This window comes from Apteryx mantelli, chromosome 4 (genome assembly GCF_036417845.1).
Source record: "Apteryx mantelli isolate bAptMan1 chromosome 4, bAptMan1.hap1, whole genome shotgun sequence".
NCBI lineage: Eukaryota > Metazoa > Chordata > Aves > Apterygiformes > Apterygidae > Apteryx > Apteryx mantelli.
Genome location: NC_089981.1, coordinates 17,624,588 through 17,646,416, shown reverse-complemented (window position 1 = coordinate 17,646,416; position 21,829 = coordinate 17,624,588). Strand labels below are relative to the sequence as shown.

Sequence of the window (21,829 nt, the reverse complement as noted above, 5' to 3'; positions counted from 1 at the left end):
GTAACAAAGCTGCAACAGTTGGTAATGCAGTACGGGATAAACAACCACCAAGTGCAAGCGCAGCTGAGAGCCCTGGTGAAATATCAAAACTTGGTGCCGAGCGACATCCGCGCCCTTGCCGAACTGATTTTGGGGCCCACCTCTTTGCTGGTGTTTTTGAATAAGTGGCAGGAACTGCAGAAATTGGTAAAAGAAAGCGGAGTTCAATCTACTCATACTATCACATTCCTAGAAGTGCTTTCTACTACGTATATGATGACTCCCTGTGACTGGAAAGCGTTAATGAAAATGGATTTGACTAACACTCAGTATGCTATGTGGCTTTCGGACTTTCGAGACAAATGTCCCGTACAGGCGGTTGATAACTTGAATAACGGACAAGGAGTAGGCTATAACCAATTGGCTGGAGAGGGGCTGCATGCGGATCCAGCAACCCAGACGGAATATAATAGAGAAACATATGAGAGGATTGCAAAGTTCGTTTTACAAGCCTTGCGTGGACTGACAGGTACAAACGCCGATTCAAGTTTGTCCTTTGCAAAAGTATTACAGGGACCTACAGAACCGTACCCTGCATTTGTTGATTGGTTATATGCAGCAACTGAGCGGCAGATTGAGAATGAGGAGGCTCAGGCACTGTTGCTGAGGCAGCTTGCTTTTGAGAATGCGAATGCTGACTGTGCGAGAGCCTTGCAGGCGATTTGGAACCGAGCAGCTTGCACTATTGCAGAGATGGTGCGGGCTTGTCAAAATGCAGGCTCTAAACACCACAGCACCGAATCCCTTGCCGCTGCACGGGCGGCTCAGAGGTACGAGCAAGGGGGAACAAAAAAGAAAAAAAAAAAAAAAAAAAAAAAAAGAGGATGTTCCCGTTGTGGGGCAGCACCGCGCTGGGGGGGGGCGCGACGCGGCGGCCGCCCCTCAGCGCCAGCACCAGCACCGAGCCGCCGCCCGGCCTCCCCGCCTCCCCCTCCCACTCCTCCCCCCCCGCAGTAGCGAGCGAGCGAGATGCCGGCCGCCAGGGCTCTGGCTAAGCACGAGCAGATCCTGGTGCTCGATCCGCCCACCGACCTCAAATTCAAAGTAATGCTACAACCTTTTGACTATGATCCTCAGAGATAATGGCTCTAATTCTCTTCCTTCACTTCTTGTTGTAATTGCAGCCAGTCCAACTGCAATTAAACGATATTGTCATGCTTAATGACCTACTAAAAATATTAGGAGCCATTAATTGGCTCTGACCAGTGCTAGGACTTTCCACGGAACTGCTACACCCCCTTTTTGACATGCTCAAAGGGGACACCTCCCTAACCTCCACTCGAACTTTGACACCTGAAGCGAGAAAGGCACTCCAGTTATGTGCCCGTGCTCTGGAGGAATGCCAGAGCTGGCGACATGATTTCTCATTGCCTTTTTATTTAGCTCTGATTGCCAACAGCTTCCAGCCTTTTGCAGTATTATTTTGATGGGATACAAAAAGCACAGATCCCTTGCACATTTTGGAATGGATTTTTCTGTAACATACCCCTCCAAAAACCTTATGGACTCTTACAGAAATGTATTCTAAGCTTATCATTAAGGGCAGGGAGAGACTGCAAACCATGAATGGCTGTGACCCTGAAGTTATTTATATCCCAGCCACTACAGACAACTTGAACTGGTTAATTTCAGAGGACTGGGGTTTTCAAATCGCCCTTGCTGATTTCACTGGACAACTTTCCATTCATTATCCTCGGCACAGGTTATGGGCAGAGGCTGGCAGCCTACCCCTAGTCGCTGTCGCCCTGTCCCGGTTCCTGGTTTAACTGTCTTCACCGATGCTTCGGGCAGATCTAAAAGGGCTGCTATCATGTGGCAGGACCCTGTCACGCAACAATGGAGAACAACCATACGTACACAGGAACGAGGGTCGGTACAGGTACTGGAGATGGTGGCCATCCGTACGGCTTTTGAACTTTGTGCCAATGAACTTGTAAATGTTGTTACTGATTCCTGTTATGCCGCGGGCCTTGTGCAAAGGTTGGAGGCCTCCTTTCTCCACGAGGTCTCCAATCCATTGCTCTGTGCAGAACTTTATGCTCTTTGGACTCTTATTAATCACAGAAAGCATGACTTTTATGTTTTACATGTACGCTCACACACGGACCTGGCCGGACCCATCGCTGAGGGAAATCGACGCGCTGATGCTGCAGCCATGCCAGCGGTGGTACTCAACCTTCTAGAACAAGCCAGACTGTCTCACTCCTTCTTTCATCAAAACGCCTGCTCGCTGAAGAGGCAGTTTCAGCTACCCATCCAGCAGGCCAGAGACATTATTTTTGTCTTGTTCAGACTGTCAGTAGTTTGCCCCAATGCCTTCAAAGGAAGGGGCGAACCCTAGAGTTTTAAAGGCTAATGAATTATGGCAAACAGACGTTACGTATGTTTTAGAATTTGGTCATCTTAAATATGTACATGTCACAGTCGACACCCATTCTCGATTTTTGTGGGCCACCGCCCACACTGGTGAAAAGGCTAGGGATGTGACTCGCCATTGGCTTGCCTGCTTTGCGGTCTTGGGGGTGCCAACAACCATCAAAACGGACAACAGCCCAGCCTATTGCTCAGGCCGTGTACGTCAATTCCTCAATACATGGAGCATCTCTCATGTAACAGGCATACCCCACTCCCCAACCGGCCAAGCCATTGTTGAGCAGTCACACCGCAGCCTGAAAGACATGCTACAAAAACAAAAAAAAAAAAAAGGGGGAGACACTGCTCACCCCACAAGAATGACTACACAAAGCGTTATATGTCCTTAATTTTTTGAATTGTGATGAAGCCGGTCATAATAATTTCGAACGTCAGCAAGCCACAGACATGAGATCAATACAAAAGCCCCCAGTTTTGGTCAAAGACTTGGTTTCCGACCAATGGGTGGGACCAATGGAACTGATAACCTGGGGGAGGGGAAATGCTTGTGTTTCTACAGGAATTCGGTTACGATGGGTGCCGTCGCAACGTTTATGACCTTATGTTGCCTCATCCTCGGAGCAACAAGCACGCCCGTCGGACCAGGCACCTGGAAACGTGGCAACATCTGGGTGACTCTTGCGAATGTAACCAATACGGACACCTTGTTTATCAATGACGATGCCATCAGACCCTTTCCACACTTGCTTGACCGGACTTCCTCTTGATATACAGCGCATGGGGTCTCTTTACAATGACACGGTGTTAGCAAATTGTAGTGCGCCAGGTACACTTCAGCCCAAATGGTGGTGCGATGCAGAATGGAGACGCAGGAGTGGAATATTTCCACATGGTATAACAATATGCACAATGTACACAATTTTCCTGCCTTGCCACTGCAGCCACAAGAACTTGACTTATTGGGAATTACACAGGCTGCAGTCTGCTTTTATCTAAATTATACTGCAAGGGCACCTACCAAAGAGGGTGACGTTGATGCATCTCCCTCAGGCATTTATGCCAATACATCTGTATGGTGTAATCACACCACCTCAGGTCAAATAACACCTGGACCACAACCCATAGGGTTGGCTGCTAAGATATTCTTAATTTGTGGTCAGAGAGCCTGGAAAGGCGTACCAGGTAAAGCTGTGGGGGGACCATGTATCTTTGGACTTTTGACAATATTCCATCCCGAAAAATGGTTAATTGACGGAACGGTCCATCTTCGAGCAAAGCGATCCACCCACAGCTTTATGTCAGGTTGCGATAGTAACGTAGAATTTTGGAATCCAGCAGAACGTATCTTGAGTAGTATTTTTGCAGGAATAGGGACTGCTCATGCTTTATCACAACTTAACAGATTAGGATGCTGGCTTGCAAAAGAAGCAAATGCTACTAGTACTGCTTTAAGTACCTTATTAACAGACGTAGATTCAATTAGATATGCCACCTTACAAAATCGGGCTGCAATTGACTTTTTGCTATTGGCCCAAGGCCATGGCCGTCAAGACTTTGAAGGAATGTGTTGTATGAACCTGAATGATCATTCTGAGTCAGTACATACAAGCATTGCAAAATTGAAGGAGTTAACAAAACAACTGCAAGAAGACGATGGTGAAAACTTGTGGGGACTGTTTGATTGGTTGAATATGCTTGCTATAGGGCCCTGGTTGGCGACGGGACTAAAACAGCTGATTACCGTAGGTGTCGTGGGTATGCTCCTATTGATTTGTGGGCCTTGCATACTGCAATGCATCCTAGCTCGGGTACAGAAAATGGTCGATCTATTATTTGAAAGAAGAGGGGGAGGTGTTGGGGCCCTTGCGGTGCTTCAGAACAATAATCTATATGAGATATAGAGCATGGAACTAACACTGTTTAGGATTAATTGCTTAGCACAACTTGCTTAGCATTAGTAGCTAAATTTGCTGAAGCCTTAGGCCTCAGGCTATAGCCACTGCTACGTGCTTTGAAGTAGTTTTGCCAAGGACACTGGTGCAGCTGGGAATGATACATCCTGAGAAAGTACAGATAAGCTAGCAGAAGCCAGTGGGAACCAAGGTTAAGGGCTAGACAGCTTTGCTAAACAAGCAGCAAGGTACAAGGCATGACCGCTGCGTGCGTGATCGGTGCAATGATTGGCTACCTGTGACATAATCTGTATGAACCACAAATCAAGGGCCAGAGCGCCGAATACCTGTACTTATAAAATGGGCAAATTGCTGAATAAAGATGGAATTGAACCTGCATTCTGTGAATGCGTATGATTCATTCCCGTCACTCCCGCGGACCGCGACATCTGGCGACCCCGACGTGATACTGCGGAGGAGAAGCTGGCTTTGCTAAGAGTTCGAGTAACGGGAGTGGATACCGCCCGGGAGGCTTGTGCCCGGGGAAAACGAGCCTGGCCGTCTGAAAAAAGACGGGAAAAGAAAAGTCGTAGCTACGCAACTCTTCTGACCGGTGAGTCAGGCGCCCTTGTGAGGCGGCGGGCGGTATGGGAAACGCTCTCTCTGAGTGCCTAACCGGCACTCTCTGAGTGCCTAACCGGGTCTTTTGCGGTGCTTCCCTTTATGAATTGCTCTCATGGGGGTGGGAGACTGACTCTACTGGTCATTAACCATGAGTGCGCAAGGAACTGCAGTCTGACCTCCTGACATGGATGGCACCACCATGACCTTTCAGAGGCAGTACAGCATGTACACGCTAAAGCACTCTCAATTACACTTCTTTAAGAGTAATAGTCCATGCAGAAAGTTCTGGTTCTTTGGCTCTGATGTGCACTCAATATCTCCCCACCCACAGAGCCATGGGATACTGACAGCTGGGTGCAATGCTTTTGTTATCTCATGGGATCATGCAGCTAGAGTGAGTCCTCATTTTGCCTGTAGGCTCAGGTCCCTGACATGTTGCAGATGTGATCTGGCTCCTGCAGGCCTGGGCAATCCTCTTTGGTAGTCCTTTCTGCAAGCAGGTCTGTGTTGATTGTCAAGTGACCCTGCAGTGTAGAAAGCCAGAGCAAGGCCACTTCTTGATTATTAAAAGTCAGTTTCAGTTCAATGCAGTTTGTCACATCAGCTGGTGTTAAGTATTTGCACGCAAGTCCTTGGGCCATTGCTGTTCCATTTTTTCAGGCAATGCCTGTGCTACTTTCCCAGCACACCCAACCACTTAGAGTAAATCATGGTCTGGGCCTGGCTCGGAGGTTGTATGCTGAGGTGAGGTATACACTTTGCCTCCAGAAGTTTCCTAAACCTCCCCTCCTCTTTTTGTCCTTTAATTAGTCCCAAACCAGAGATAGGGATCAGATATGCACTCGCACTCACCCAGATGGGCTGGATGCAGTTAGGGTAAACAGATCAGGACAAGCCCTGGGTGAATCCAAGTGTGATTCTGAAAGCTGTTGAGGTGGCATTCAGTACCACTGGGGCCTCTGAGTGTGTTTGCCAGCACCATTTTGCTTTTTCCCATTTTTGTCCTGTTTGCTGCATGATAACAGTCTCCAAAGGTATCTGTGGTGAAGATGAATGATTTCCCCTGGTGATGCCCACACCATTACAATTAAAAATTAGTTGACCTTGACCTACCCCTTTGTAGTCCCAGTGGCTGCCCCTAGACTACGCACCTCCCAGGTTTGGAGGACCCCTGTATGGTATCATTAAGAAGTATGCAGAGTCTAGACTCTGCTATGGCACTGATGTTGAGTAAAAGCCCATCATCTTTTGTGTACCAAACCCAGTTGTTTTGGTCTCCTGCTGCTAGGAACTTTCCCCGGTTTGTTATAAGGCTTCTATTTTAAACCATGTTATTGTTGAAACCCCTATTTCATTATCTGCTGTTTCCCACACTATCTCCTGCAGTTGCCCTGGGGGGTGGCCTAGGAATCTCCTCTTAGAATTGGACTTTCCTAATGGGATCCATGGGAGCTTGGTAGCGGTTGGGTGGGGCCCAGTTGCCATTCCTGGTTGGCTTGTTGGGGAGCCCTGAGCACAGGGATGAGCAATGATCCAGTCTCCCCAGGTACACATCCTCTTACGTAAAGGATGCAGCCTGAAAAAAGGCACATTCTCACCCACCAGCTAACCTGAAGGTTCCCCCATGCCACCAAGCTACCAGTCTCTGTTTTCACTGTGGCCTGTTCTTGACTTCTTTGGTCCCATATGCTGGGCCTGTTGCCTTGTAGTGGTTCTCTTCTTCCTAAGGTTCATCCTGCTGGACTCCCTATGCCATTCATTAACGAGGCAGATCCCCACCATGAGAACAGCAAGCACCTCCTTTGCCACATCTCCTGCCATAGAGAAGGATTTACTTCCCACACCATACTTATGCATTCAGCTGATTTCTTTGGGTAAGATTTTATTTGAGAGAAGTGCTCACCAAGTGGTCTGACCATCAGTCACAGTGTAGATCAGTTGGCCCAGTTTTATCCACTACCAGCAAGGACCTGCCCATCGTATTTTGGAGAAGGACCACTACCCCAGAGCACAGCGTATGTGTTGGTCTCTTGGTCTCTTGCATTAAACTTAGTATCAGGATTTCACTTTATGAAGTCCTAATGGGAAGAGAGATGAAGGGATGTGAGGTGACCTGCTCTTTCCTGGCAGCCGATCTCTTCCTTCACTCACCGTTGCAGGTATTACCTGGGCAACCTGGGAAACCTAGGAATTGCTGGAGCGTATGTAGAAATTGGCAGCACATAACCATCACGTACTGTCATCCTGCATGACCGTGTGGTATGATCTAACACATGAGCTTGGTGAAGCTGTCACGAAAACTCAGACTCAGCTGGCATAAAGGGACCCAGAAAGCCTAACTCAGTTTTAGACTTCTATACATCAAATATCTTACATTTAAGATACATCCTACTATCTTTGGCTTCCAAATAAACAAATAAACAAACAAGAATGCGTATAATTATTCCCAGTGAACTTGTCTGACAACGTGTGTAGCTGCAGAGGTCACAACATGAGATGAGGTGTGAGGCACTGCCACATTACGGAGTAATGCTACATTGCATCTGAAAAACTCGTTCCTAAGGACTGCTGATGACACATGCCTCTCTTAGGGGTGAGGGAAAAGAGGGAGCCTTGCAATAGGAAGGGGGTTTGCTTAGCCTCTTTCACAAAAGGCAGGACGTGGCAACAGGCAGTCTTGGATATTGCTCCCTTTTCCTTTCTCTTTGGCAGGGGGGAACCCACTTACCTGCATATTTAATTCAGCTGTTTCAACAATAAGCACACATCATTTTCTCTCAGTTCTGCTTGGAGTCCTGAATCTCTGTTGTTTTCTTGGAGAGCAATACAGCCTTGCTATTGTCCTTCGAAGGGCTTCTTTGACCTCCTTGTTCCTCAGGCTGTAAATCATAGGGTTCAGCATGGGAATTACCAGGGTATAAAACACAGAGATGATCTTGTCGTGCTCCACACTGTATTTTGAACTGGGCCTTAAGTACATGAAGGAGCCTGTCCCATAGAACACAGTAACAGCAGTCACATGGAAAGCACAGGTGGAGAAAGCTTTGTGTCTGCCTTTGGCAGATTTAATCTTGTGGATGGTGACCCCAATGCATATGTAGGAGATGACAATGAGGAGGATAGTGGAGGTGACAAGCACAGCAGCACAGGTGAAATGGACCAGATCAGTGATGTAAGTGCCAGAGCAGGAGAGTTTCAGGATGGGGGGCACATCGCAGAAGAAATGGTTGATGATGTTGGAATTGCAGAAGGACAAGCGGAATATAATTATTGTCTGAACAGTTGCATTCACACAGCCCATGAAGTAGGAGCCGCACACAAGGAGCATGCAGAACCTCCTGGACATAATGACAGGGTAAAGCAAGGGGTTACAGATGGCTATGAACCGGTCATAGGCCATCACGGCCAGGAGGTAGCATTCTCCTGTCACTGCAATGCCGAACAGGAAGAGCTGAGATGCGCATGCTGTGTACGATATGGTTTTTGTCTCTGCCACAAAGGTCATCAGAGTGCTGGGTATAATGATGGTGGAGTAGCTGACATCTAAGAAGGAAAGGCTGCTGATGAAGAAGTACATGGGGGTGTGGAGCCTGGAGTTGATTTGGATGAGCACAATCATCCCTAGATTTCCCGCTACAGTGAACAGATAGATCAGTAGAAACACCATGAAGAGGAGGACTTGCAACCTCAGGCTGTCTGTGAAGCCCAACAAGATAAATTCTGTCACCACAGTGTGATTCCCTTCTACCATCTATCATGGGTGAGAAAGACAGGGTTACACTGAAGAAAACAAGACAAATGCAAGGTGACTGTCAGAATGCCAACACGGCTCTAGTCAAGTTGACTGAGGATGAAGGTTTAATTTTGCTCATATCTTCCTATTCATGTTTTTCAAGTTTTGAACTCAGATTATCTCAGAGACATTTCCTGCCTTTCAAAAATATGCATTCTTTCTGTGTACTTTGAAGGAGCACAGGTTAACAAATCACACCTGTTCCTGCAAACTTCACTACTTTTCCCTCCCCAAATGCTTGATTTAACCTCTACAGTGGTCATCTGCACTGCAGGCCTTAGCTCCATAGTATTTGTTGCACCTCACCTATAGTAGATGTTCACTCAAAGGTGACTTGCATCATGCCCTAGAAATGCTTTCTTCACATGTTGTTATAGACACAGTCTAGGTAATTAACTTTGTACATTGCTGAGACATAAACACATGTGAAACTAGGAAAATCTCTCAAACCCAAAACAAGGGGCCAAAGAAGTCTGTAGCTTACCACTATGCCAGAATGATATTTTGGGGCAACTACGGTAAGTAGCAGGCAAAAGCTGGTGGCTTGGAAAAGCTGACCTAGAAGCGTGAATGGCATTTCAGCTTGAAAAAGAGCAGGGCTTATGGTCTGCTGTTGCTTCTGTAAATCTGGAACTAACGTGAAAATTATAATCAGCTGACTTCTCAAGCAGGTTCTGTTTCAGAAGTCCAGAAATAAGCTTTCTGTGCCCAGGAATAGAAAATTAGAAGAGACCTTGGAATAACTCATCTTGTCCACTTTTCTTTTTCCAAGGAAGAATGCACTGCACCAACGTGATTCCCAGAAACTTTTGCCTCATTTCTTCTTTAAACTCTCTAGTAGCACAGTTTTCACCCAATCCTTAGCTATTTATGTTTCTTCTTAAAAAGTTAGTGATTATTAAGTTTTCTCCTAAATTTTAACCCCAATTTTCCCATTGCAATTTAACCGAAAAGCCTTTTGTCCCACTCATTGTGGCATAAGAAACAGTTTTTCCCCTTTCACTTTTTAGACATTTTTCCACCACTGGTTTTAACACAGTTTCCATGCTTTTTTTTTTAGCATATAGCTTTTCCTGGACTGTGTCCAGTAAGGTGTTAGCTCATTTTGTAAGTTATTATCTTCAGTCAAAGAGTTTTTTCTCATGGCAATTATGCCAAATGGAATTGCAGAGAAATGAGAAAGCTACTGCTTTGAAAGCTCCTGAAGCGAGCTCTCACAACCTGAAAAAAAACAGAGATTATTTTCAAGAACACTTGTATTGATAGACAGGGGGGAGGGTCAAGAAGGGAATTCCCGCTTCCCTCATGATATAAAGCAAAGGTATGAAATAGCTCATCTTCTGCATTCAGGCTTGTCAATAGAACTTGTGTTTACAACCCACTATTCTTACCTTACCATTCACGTCTTAGCATGCTGGGGGTGTTAGTGTTGCTTATACTGTCAACGAACTCTCCTGTAAAAGAAGCAGAGAAAGAGGAGGAAAATAATGCAGCTTTGACTGCAAGGTGCACAATCTCTATTGTCTCCAAAGAAGAAGGAATTCCCGTTCTCTAAAACCAAAAGGGAAGACACAGTGCATCTTTAGCTGAACCAGGGACAGAGCTTACTTGTGGGAGAGGAAAGTCTCCTGCTGCTTGTCAGAAAGGAGGTATTTTAGCAATTAACATGCACTTTCATATACTTATGCTCCATTTGGGTGTAGAATTCCTGAGTGGGCACAGCATCTGAACACAAGGCAAGGCACAGTGGGACAATTAAAATGTCCTTTGTGCTCCCTGTGGAGAAAACCTGTCCTCTCTTCTTGTGCAATTATACAAATGGACTTTCTTCCTCACATTTTTAAAGAGAAATTTTTTCTTTTTCTTTTTTTCCCCATGTGGTCCTCTGTGTTATTTTTCTTGGTTTCTTCTGCTATGTAGTAACCTAGGTCATTATGGACCAAAAAAAAAAAAAAAAAAAAATCATTTTCCAAACTGGGGAGGGCAACACAGGGAATGAGAAAAAGATGCTGCTGTTCAGTAGAGGAGAAGGCCCTTTCCCCAGACTGCTCTGAAGCAGACTGGTCATTTCAGCCACATCAACCTGTCTCGGCCTTCTGAGGCTCTAGGTTATGCAGGGGTGAATTAAACCCCTGGAGAAGAGTGACATTTAGGCCTTGTTTTGCATTCTGGGAAGCCCCTTTCTCAAGCTGTGTGTTGACATCAGACATGTGCTTCAGCCTGTTCTGAAACATGCTGAAGACATAAGAAGCACAGATAGGAGTTGCTCCTTCAAATACTTTCTCTACACTTCCAACCTCTACACTGGGACCCCCAACATGTGAAATAGGGCAGTAAATTAATTCAAGGCACAAACTAATGTTCTTCTAAGATGCTCCAGTTAAAACAACGACATATTTGCCAAGGTCTCTTCTTAATCACCAAGGGATATGTTTATGTGTAACCAAATCAAACACTTTGGCCAAATAAGTCAGTGTTCAAGAAATAATCTTCGTACCTTCAGTCCAAGAGAAATAAGTCCCCAGCCCTTTCTGTTGCTTCATTTCTCTGGATCACTCAATTTAATGGGACAATTGCCCAGCTAAAGCTGTTCAGACTTGGAGGGAGGAAAAGTTATTGACACTTGAGAAGAAAAGATCAAGTTTCTCAAGGTTACATAGGTTCATAGATTCTGTGAGGGGAAAATTAATCAACATAGATGGCAGAAAGGAACAAAGAGTGTATTCCTCTGAACCACAAAGTCTGTAGATTACGCAGTGAACCTACATAGTCTATTGTGAAGGTCACAGGATTAATATGCTGTCCTCATACATGTAAGTACTAATGATATAGGGGAAAGCAGGAGTAAAGTTCTGGAGGCAAAGTTTAGGCTCATGGAAAGGCACATGAAGAGCTGGAAATTTTTGGTTACATTTTCTGAAGTGCTCTTAGCATTGTAAGGCATATTAAGGAGAGAGTGGAGAAACATCTATTTAAACAGCTAAGATTATGGTGTGAGGAAAGCTTTAGCTTCCTTAAGGACTCAGTACAATTCTGTAATAAAGGCATCCTGTGCAAGAGGAGTAGATTTCATCTGAACTGGTAGGAAGCCAAGCTGCTGGCAAATCAAAAAGATGTTAAATGAGCTTTAAAAGTAAGGGGAAAACTAACAAATGTGGAAGGTTGCATGGCTCCAGGGTAATGTTTCTAAGACTGAATATATGAAAATTCTGTATCCTGAAGTGAAGGCCAAGCCAGAAGGTGGAAAATGAATGGAAAGCACTGAAGAAGGTTCCGACTAATAAAAGAGGCTTAAGAAACAAACTTTCCCCAAACTTGAATCTTGGGCCTAAAATGATGGCCTTGTTATACAAGGTGTATTGGAAACTTGGTGGAAGGAAACAGCTAGCAGGACATTATAATGCCAGGCTACACAATAGTAAAGTAGTTAGGGGAAACCCTGCTGGTGTCAGAGCAGTGTTGTGTGTTAAAGCGAAAGATAAATGCCATAAACTCTCCATCTCAACAAGTGGCACAGAACCGGCATGGACTGAAATCCCAGGCCCAAATGCGAGGAGTACGATATTGAAGCTTTTCATTTGCTACTGGGTAATGCCTAGTATGAGGTTCAAAACTGCACCATAGAAGCACCACTCTGACAGTGACTCTAATATCCTTAGCGTTAGCTGTGTCCCTGTAGGAACAATAAAAATGAAAATAATCGAGGATACTTGCGCTAAAATTAATGAGGGGACCTTTGGAAACTAAGCTCTTTTGGCTTGTGCTTGTACAGCAGTGATTACTATAGTGCCTACTGCTCAAGAGTAGGGTCTGAATGTATCTCATTGAAAGTAGGGTGTGTTTCCAGAAGCGACGATCTAATAGCTTCCCACCACTGTGTACGCCTCTTTCTTCCCAGACGCGTGCTTTCACCACTTACTTGTAGGGGGTGGGGAGCGGGGGAGGTCGTGACAGGGAATGAGAGAGTTGGGGATAACCTTTAAAAGGCCCCTAAAAATAAGAGAGGAATTTTAAGTCTGAAACTGGGTAGGAGGAAACAGGCAGGGAGAGGTAAAGAAAGAGGAAAAATGTCCTGTTGTCAGGGTTATATAGTGCTCTGTTTGACATCCTTTTGAAAGCTTTTGACTGGCCATCTGCCCAAAACAAGCAGTCTCCAGATACCTTTCCCCAGCTATTTCCTTGTTCATTCTTTGCATTCTCTCCCAGCCACTATTGTCGCCTGTCACTTCTAGAGGCATCTTCTTCTGGCATGTGTAGTTTCCAGGCTATGGAAGGGTTGGTGGCCTCTTGTGAGGCAGATTCTTCAGCTTCCTGTTCATTTAGACTTGGAAATTCCAGAGGAATTCCAGAGTTCCAGAGGACTGAAGCAGTGACTGTTTCTTATATTGAAAAAAAGCCATGAGCACCAAAGAGCCAAAAGCTTAGAGGTGACCTAGAAATGTCTTGAAAAGGAAGGTAAATGGGTGTTTGAGTTAGCCTGCTCTTTCAAATACCAGAGCCTGTTGGAGAAAATGGATACAGACGCTATATTTACTGAGAAAACTGTTGCAAACGAGAGAAAAAAAAAAAAAAAAGACAAATCACTTCACATGGTTTAAACCAAAATCAGGACTGAAAATATTTATTAGTTTCTTAACAACACGTCATTAAGTGTCAATGGTTGAACTCTGTGTTCAGGATCCATATCGGCAATACAACAGATAAACCGCAATAATACATTTCTACAAAGTGTCTGTAAATGCATACCATACCTAATCCCAAGATGTTCTAACCCTGTGCACACTCACGCGCACAGGTAGTTAAATGTACATACGAGCTCTCAAAGGATGTGTGGGTTACAAGCCCCCCAAATCTTCTTGAAGCGTGGGTGCCCCTGCTTGTCCACCCCTTCTGTGGAGAGCTGGGTGCTCTTGTTTTATGTGGACCTTACAGCACGTGGAAGCCCAACAGAAATTCCACACAATGCAGGAGGAAAGAAAAAAAGAAAAGATAATTTTCTGTTGTTCTGCTGGAACAGCTCGGAGAACTGTTGACGTGTGAGAGTTCGCGCTAATGGATGGGAAGGGATGCATCTGGAAGCCAAGGATGGGAGGCAAAAGAAAAGATAGGGGAAAAACAAAATGGCTTTCCTCTGGCAGTGAGCTGATATAATTACAACCTTGGGAGATGTGGCTCAGTGCCTAATAGCAGGTGAAATGGGTCCAGCACGGGACATTACTGCTAGCATATTAGCAATGGTATTAGCAGTAGGAGGGGGTGGTACTTACAGTGACCTAGTCTGATGTATATATACTAACCCAAACTAAATAAAAGTTGTTTTGATTAGTTTACTGTGACTCAGAATGTGGAAACAAAATACTGAAGGCTTCTTTAAAATATAAATATTTATATATTTTAATTAAATACAACAATCCTTTCATATTTCTCTGTGTTGTCCTGGCACAGTGAAATAATGGAAATTTTTGAAATAATGGAATCTCCTTTGAGGTCAAATTTTGCAGCCATATTTTTCACTCGGTACGATGGACATCTACAGAAGTTTACATCTCTTAATATTACTGTTTACTAGTACTATTATTTCTACTGGTGAGGAGATCTATGGGGAACACACAGAGGTGACATGATCACATGGACACAAGTGAAACCAGTTAAGCATAAAATGGGAATGAGGAAAATGAATGTTGCTTTATTTTTGTTTGGAAACCTAGAGTTAGAGCGCATGAATCCTACCCCAGATTTAAAAATTTACAAAGCCACCCCCATTCTGTGGTCAATGGATGCAGACAGAAACCTCCACCAAAGAGGCATAAACCCTAACCTAAGAGAGGTGGCTAAGGAAAGTGGGATGAATTACCTTCTCAGGATGCCACTTCCTCCTTCCATTTCCTTTCCAGGGAAAGCTAGACAGCTTGACCTGGGCATCCAACTGGAGGAAGCAGTATAGATCAGAAGACAATTTCTCCTATGAAAGTTAGGTAGGGATTCACTTATTTAAACCAGTGGTGCAACTTCTTGATGATAATTCAGTATACCATCCTTCTTACATTGCTAGTCTTCAGAGTTCGTATTGCTAACAGGGCAAGTCATGATGGCTGGGGTTACACTCCCATGTTAAGACCAGGCTCCTGCCTCACCCCTGCAGCTGGCGGTAATTTTCTGTGGAACAGCTCCCCACAGAATTATGCTATACACAAGACTGACTCTTTCAGTACAAAATTCTCCGTTAGTTTGACATTTCCTTTTCTGGCTTGGGTGACCTCAGAAAGGTGTTAAGTTTCCAGCCCTTAACCTCAAAGACCCTTAGTAATAGCAGCTATCACTTCAAACTATCTAGTTTGAACTGAGCTAACAGGAAGGTTTTCACCTAGGGTCCTTATTTCTCCTGCTATATATTTCCTGCACAGCATAGCTGCATGTTCGACAGCTGGGTAGAGCGTTAGCTGGGGCTGTAGAGATCTGGGGCAACTCCGTGGGAAGCAACCTGGAAACCATTTCTCGCTTCACTGACTGGTATCTTCTGTAGAAGGCAAGTGGTGGCTGAAAATATCCTGTTCTGATTTTCCCTCTACTGACTTCCAAAAAAGTTATATCCCAAGGAAAATAAAAAAGCAGCATCCCATCTTATTGAGGTTCCTAGCTGCTGACTCAAAAACATGGACGTCTTCCACAGGAGACAAATTTTACTCTCTGAATTTTTATACGCTTCCAGATTTGTCCCATAAGGTGATTTTACTTAGTAATAATTGTTTTTGCTATTGTCCTCCTCAGAGCATCCTTCATCTCTTTGTTCCTCAGGCTGTAGATCAGGGGGTTCACCATAGAGACGATCAGTGTGTAAAACACAGACACCACTTTCTCAGCTGATCAGCTGAGCTGCTGGACATGGGTCTTAAGTAGATAAAGAAGAGACTCCCATAGAAGAGGGTGACAGATGACAGGTGGGAGGCACAGGTGGAAAAGGTTTTCCACCTGTCTGGGGCACAGTGAATCCGCAGAATGGAAATGATGACATACAGATAAGAGATGAGGATGACTAAAACAGTGCTCAACCCTGCTACCGCAGAAAAGACCACGTGCACCACGTGAGCAAAGCGTGTATCAGAGCAGGAGAGTTTCTGCAAGGGAGGAATGTCACAAAAGAAGTGATTGATGACATTGGGGCCACAGAAGGACAGGCTGAACAAAGCAGCTGTGCGGGCAACCGCATTAATGCAACTGCATAAGTATGATGCAGAAACCAACTGAACACAGAGCTTTCTGGATACAAGGACTGCGTACCGCAGTGGCTCACAAACAGATATGAACCGATCGTATGCCATCACAGCCAGGAGCAGAACCTCAGCATTTATGGAAAAAGAGTGAAGAAAAAATTGTGTGGCACAGCCAGCAAATGAAATTACTTTCTTCTGTGCTGACAGAGTCACCATCGTCTTGGGGGCAATCACAGAGGAGTAAGCGATATCAACAAAGGACAAGTTACAGAGGAAAAAGTACATGGGGATGTGCAGGTGAGGCTCAATTCTGATTGATGTGATGATGGTGAGATTTCCCAGCAGGCTCACAGTGTAGATAAGGAGCAACAGCACAAAGAGGAGGGCTTGCAACTGAGGGCTGTCTGTGAAGCCTTGGAGAGTGAACTCACACACCCCAGTAAGATTTCCTTTCACCGTTTATTCCAGCTGCACTTTCTGATGCAGAGGGGGATAGAATACATACAATTAACAAAACAGCAAAGAAAATCCCTAGCCACAGAAAACTACAAAATAAAGAAACAATAATCCCAAACCAAGGTAAAGCTTAGTTTTTTCAGATCAGTTAAATGAATAAGAAACTGTGAGATCTCTTGTAATTTTAACATTTCTTAATAAGGGTACACTGAAGTTTGAGTCTGTGAATTATTCCCATTCTTCGGGTGGAATTCATGTGACCAAATAAAGATATCTACAGCTGCATATTCCTCTACATTTACTCTGTTATCAAGGGAAATGAATGAGCACTTTCAGGAAGCAGTTAGTTTCATCCAGGAGCAGATATTTAAAAGAGGACAGAAGACTCCTGTTGTTCATTGCCTAAGACCTTCCAGCCATTTATAAAGTAAGTATATGGTGAGAGCTCAGAATACAATGATTATAAAGTAAGTACTTAAACCTGGAAAGAAAGGTTGCTGACATAATCAAGCATAAACCAGAAGATCAGTTCTTAGCAGTCTCTACAGGTTTGCGGTCATGAAGGAATCTCAAGCACAATTACTGAGAGTTACTGAGAAGGAGTCAGGATATGGTAACAACTGTTTCTAAGTAAAAATGGCTACCTAGAGAGGACAGAAAAAAAGGTATGCACATCAGCAAATTGAAATGACTGCAGATTTAGAAGATGATGACCTTGTAAAAACAGGATGATTAATAAGCAGTGATATTTCGGGGCATTAACACCACCTTGTTCAGAGCTGGAAGCTATGGGGCCTTTCTGAAATTCTCCCAGAACTCTAGCACTTTCCTAAGCAATATTTTTCTTAGGAACTGCACGTTTGTAATTAAAACACATAGTTCCCTGTATCAGCAGTATCAATGCCTGTATGTGTTCTGGGTATCTAGGTTCCCATCGTATTCCATGGACATTTAGCCAACAGTACTACTGAAGTCAATAGGACAAATTATCTCACCCGAAAGTAGACATTTACATGTGCTCATCAGAACACCCTGAACTCCATAGACTGTTCTTCTTAGGTTCCCACAGGATCTAGATGTCATAATCCCTAAGCCCCACATCAGATAGGTACGTGTGGAATTGTGTGCCACTGCAGGTGTCTACATCACAGAGAGCCACACATCAACCGGTTGCCTGGGATTCTTTTGGGTAATGTTTCATCTTACTCCAGAGGAGACATATTTTTAGATGAATTACTATATTTTCTTGACTAGACCTCTACTGACTACACCTTGGAAGCAGCATTTTAGTCTCTCTTTAGATGCCTGTGAAGTTCAGAGGGATGAATCCTACACCACGTGTGTTTCTAACGGGGTCAGTAGTCACTTCAAATGGAGCTGTGTTCAGATGAGTCATTCTCATGATAATACACGTGTGTGAGATAGGTAATACAACATGTCCTCTGGAGGGGTCTATTTTTTACTGTTGATTCCAAGAGGAGCCCAAACAGTTTGGGTTTTTTTTTTTAATAGCTACGTAACTTTGCATGTAGCCTTGCTCTTTGCTGCAAAAGTCAGCAACATCCTTGGAGCAATAACAGCAGAGTAGCTGACATCTAAGAGGGGCAGGTTACCAAGAAGGAAGTACATGGGAGTGTGCAGCTGAGACTCAGTCTTGATTAATAGCATCATCTCAAGTTTTCCCACCAGAATCAGTAACTAAATGAAAGAAAGACCCACAATTAGCATAACCAGTGTGTTAAAGGATGTTAGAGAGTCACTGCCCTGGCAGGCCCTTGATGTGGGAACAAGAGAGAATTCAGGGAGAAAAATAAGGGGGCACACAGGAAAAACAGTACGTGGCAGCCAAAGCACATCACCCTTTTGCAACATGAGTAACGAACTAGCTGGTGAAGGCCAGACAGTTTGTTCCAGCTGCACGGCGGAGGAGGGAGCGATATGGAGGTATCACGGTCCGCCCCTGACCACAAAGGGTTGCATCCCAAAAAATAATTGCTGCTCACAGACTAACTGTTGACCTGTAGTATCCCCAGCCTCATTATCCCTGCTTACCATATTAAAAATCATGCCCTTTGCTGCATAATGATATGTAAATAAGGGGGGCATACCCCCAACAACTGCGCAAATGGCAATCTGGCCAATGAAGTATGTCTGCCGTGCTTCCACATCCCACCTTCAGCAACTATAAAACAGAGGATAGCTCACCAAAGTTTTTGGAAGGGAAGAAAACTGAACCGCCGACCTGTTCACCGGAGATTGCTGACGAGCGAGCCTCCTTCTCCCCTCCCCCAAACAGGGACGCCTCTTTGGTAAGACTTGCGCCTCCGACAAACGTTGGACGTTACCCGGGAAAATATATTATTATTGAAAGCACTTAATTGTTAGTTTGAGCTCATAGAAAGAACATTTGTAGCAGCAAGTGCATTTATCAACGGCAATTCCGAACCTGTTGTATCTGTCGCTTTAATAAAACCTTATTCTTTTTTTACTTTGCGAAACTGTCTCAGGGAAAGTCCTCAAACAGGGGGGGCTCTGGCAGGCAAAGGTAAATTACAAAGATTCTTTTTACTTTGCGAAACTGACCCAGGGAAAGTCCTCAAACAGGGGGGGCTCTGGCAGGCAAACGTAAATTATAAAGATAAGGAAGGGCCTTCCATCCCTCCCTTTCACGTGACAGCCCTGGGAACCAGGGATCCCTCCTGCCTGGCCGCTAGAGCCCAGCCCAGTGAGCCTAGGGACCTGCAAGTCTTTCTGTCCCAGGCTGATGGACACAGCTGCTGCTCTCCCATTTGCAGGTTCAATCAATAGCAAGGCTGAGCCCTCTTTCCCTCTAATATTCCTACCCAGATTCTGAGCCTCTTGCTTGACGGCTAGTCCACCTTGGAGTTTGCTGGAGAATCACACCCCAGTGTACACCAGGTTAAGGGAAAACACAAAAACACTGTGGCTCCCTCAGCAGCTGGTGCCCAAGCACATGGGTGCTATGAAATGTGGTCCGGCACCAGCCACTGACACTGAGGCCCTCACTCTACTCACCCCTTCCTCCCCTCAGCTGGCCTGCACGATACACGGGCAATAGGAGCCCTGAGCACCTGAGGCCCTCTCTCACCTCAGTTACTGGCACCACAGTCATGGGGGCCACCACCGCCTCAGATCTGACTCCAGTTGCTGGCCCCAAATTCACTCCGTCAGATCTCTCCAGTTGCTGGCACCTAGACCTCACAGCACTCACACATGGGGTACAGAGTGAACTGCCATGGAAAGATAGTTAAGAGGATTTAACAGGAAGATAGGATAGACTGTGGTGATGAGCCACAGGGCTCGGTCACGCAAGCATAATGACTAGCGACTGCTTACATATGACCAGCCCCTTTTATACCCCTCCTCCCTATTCCCCCTCTTTGTTGCTCCCTGATCCCCTGCCTCACACACAGCTTAGTCAGTTCTGCATGGTTCCACAACCCTCCATGAACAACCCAAAATCCTCAGTTACAAAGTCCAGGTTATCCCTCTCCAAAACTATGCCTGTAGGTTCTTAATGGCCAATTAAGTAGAGACTGGAGACTTCTGGTCTTTGTCATTGTCTCTTATCCCTTGCCTATCAGGTTCAGGTCTCTGTGTTGTTTTTTATCACTTCCCCCTCTGTCCTTGATCAGATAACCTTAATGAGGCAGATGCTCTGAAAATTCACAAACCCTTACATTGTCTCCTATGAGCTGCTGCTTATTCCATTGTCTATTAGGCAAGGACTTTCAAACAGATTGGATTTGGATACAGGCAAAGGAACTCCTTCAGAAACCTCTCAATGCAGCTCAGAGGTTATTATTCTTCAGATCTCCTTGCACATCTAGAGATTCTCAGAGAAGTAAGCGCAACCTCTGGAAAGTGTTGGGGAGGAAAACTGCTTCCCCAGACAGTGGCATTTTTGCTGTGCTCGGGTGCCCCATCGCTCTCCTGCCCTGCTCGCAACCCCGCGGGTCCCACACACCCGCCACAGCACTTGCAGCCCGTCCCGGTGCCCTGCCCACCCCAGGTGCCCCCGTTGTTGTTATTCCATACATACTGTGTATATGTACATATGCACATAATCTGTTGAGATCAGCGTGTTCATTGCACTGCTTTAAAAGCTCGTGTCTGGCATTGTAAGACAAGAAATCAGCTTGGAGCAATGGTAACTCCCTTGCCAGGCCTGCTTACCTGGATCGGCAGCGGTAATGGGCCTTCTTCCCAACGGAGAGCTGCCAGAGGCTGCTCACAGCCTGCCTTTCTGAGCCCAGAACCAAAAGCTGCCCTGGTAGATGGCCATTGGCAGACGTCCATTGCAGAGCAAGCGGCCATGGGAGCGTCGTCTTTCTTTTCCTGCTTCTGCCCACTGCAAACAGAAATCAAGCAAAAAGCAGGCAAGAAAATCAGGAGGAGAGAGCACTTCTGCCCTTCCCCTTTGTGCAGTGCAGTGCTGTGCGATGCAGGAGGAAGAGCTGAGAGCGAACAGCTGAAGCCGCCACACACACTTTACCCCAGACTTTGGAGAAACTCCAAGGCAGCTAAGCGCTTACGAAGGAAACAACCACCCGAGCTGTAAAACTGTGAGCATCCCTCAAGGGACAGAACCTTTGCTGATCTGGTTTTACATTTGACTCACTGTGTCCTCTCAGAGAGGGCTGCTGCCCAGGCGCTCCTGCTCCTCTGCATCTTCTACCCTTTCACTTGAAAAGCCCTCCCTCCTGCTCTCTCTCCTTGCTGCTAGCACTGGTGTCGAATGGTAGTGCTTCGAGTAGGGCTGCTGCTTGCCTAGGTTCTTGCCCAGCACTCCCTGGCAGGGCAGCACTACCCAATGCAGTGCGCTTGCCCCAGATGACAGGAGCATCAAGACAGCCCTCTAGGGCTTCAAGAGGTTGGGATTTGCACCTGCATCTTAGGGAGGAGAGTGTGCTGGGAACTGACAAGTATCAACTCTCTGGTGTGGCTGTGTGTTTCCTTTCCCTTTGGAACAAGCAACAGATAAATCCTCTTCCTGGAGGGCCTGCAAAAGCACTTGCCTCCTCCGCAGAAGGCATCCACCACTGCCCCAGAATGAAATTGTCCCACACCAAGAAGAAGCTCTCAGCACCTCTATTTGTGGCTCAGCACAGGCCCTGGAGAGAGAAGGGTTCCAAGCCATGTCTCTGCAAAATAATTTCTCTTTTCCTGCTTCTGATGCTCTGGAAGTGAGTATGCCACAACAGCTTCCTCCACATCTGGCCCTGCCTTGCTGACCATCTCCTCCAAGTTGCTGGCTGTAGCAGAATCTTGGCATGGCCAGAGAAAACAAGCCCTGCTGCTGGTGCTGGTGCTGGTGCTGCTGCCAAGAGGGTTTCCTTGCTCTGGAGTCCATCTTCACTGCCTGGTGGGACCAAGGGAGGGCATTTCCACCTGCCAGCCTGCAAGAAACCTGTCATGCT

General features: G+C 45.6%; 1 protein-coding gene and 1 pseudogene across 1 annotated transcript; both read right to left on the bottom strand.

The window, feature by feature from the left end:
- Positions 1-3,224: 3,224 nt before the first annotated feature.
- Positions 3,225-8,679, bottom strand: LOC136991962 (olfactory receptor 5J3-like). The gene is made up of 2 exons (XM_067295463.1): positions 7,760-8,679; positions 3,225-3,336 (listed from the first exon to the last, which is right to left on the bottom strand). The coding sequence occupies exons 1-2, from the start codon at positions 8,677-8,679 to the stop codon at positions 3,246-3,248; spliced, it is 1,011 nt and encodes a 336-aa protein (XP_067151564.1). The 3' UTR covers positions 3,225-3,245.
- Positions 8,680-15,450: 6,771 nt separating this feature from the next.
- Positions 15,451-21,762, bottom strand: LOC136991812 (olfactory receptor 5AR1-like; annotated as a pseudogene).
- Between the last annotated feature and the right edge of the window lie 67 nt (positions 21,763-21,829).

Coding starts and splice junctions, on each gene's coding strand:
- LOC136991962 (XM_067295463.1), bottom strand. CDS start 8,679: ATGGTAGAAGGGAATCACACTGTGGTGACAGAATTTATCTTGTTGGGC. Junction 3,337..7,759: donor CTTCGAAGGACAATAGCAAG/GCTGTATTGCTC, acceptor GTGGCAAGGCAG/GAAAATTGTGTACATTGTGC.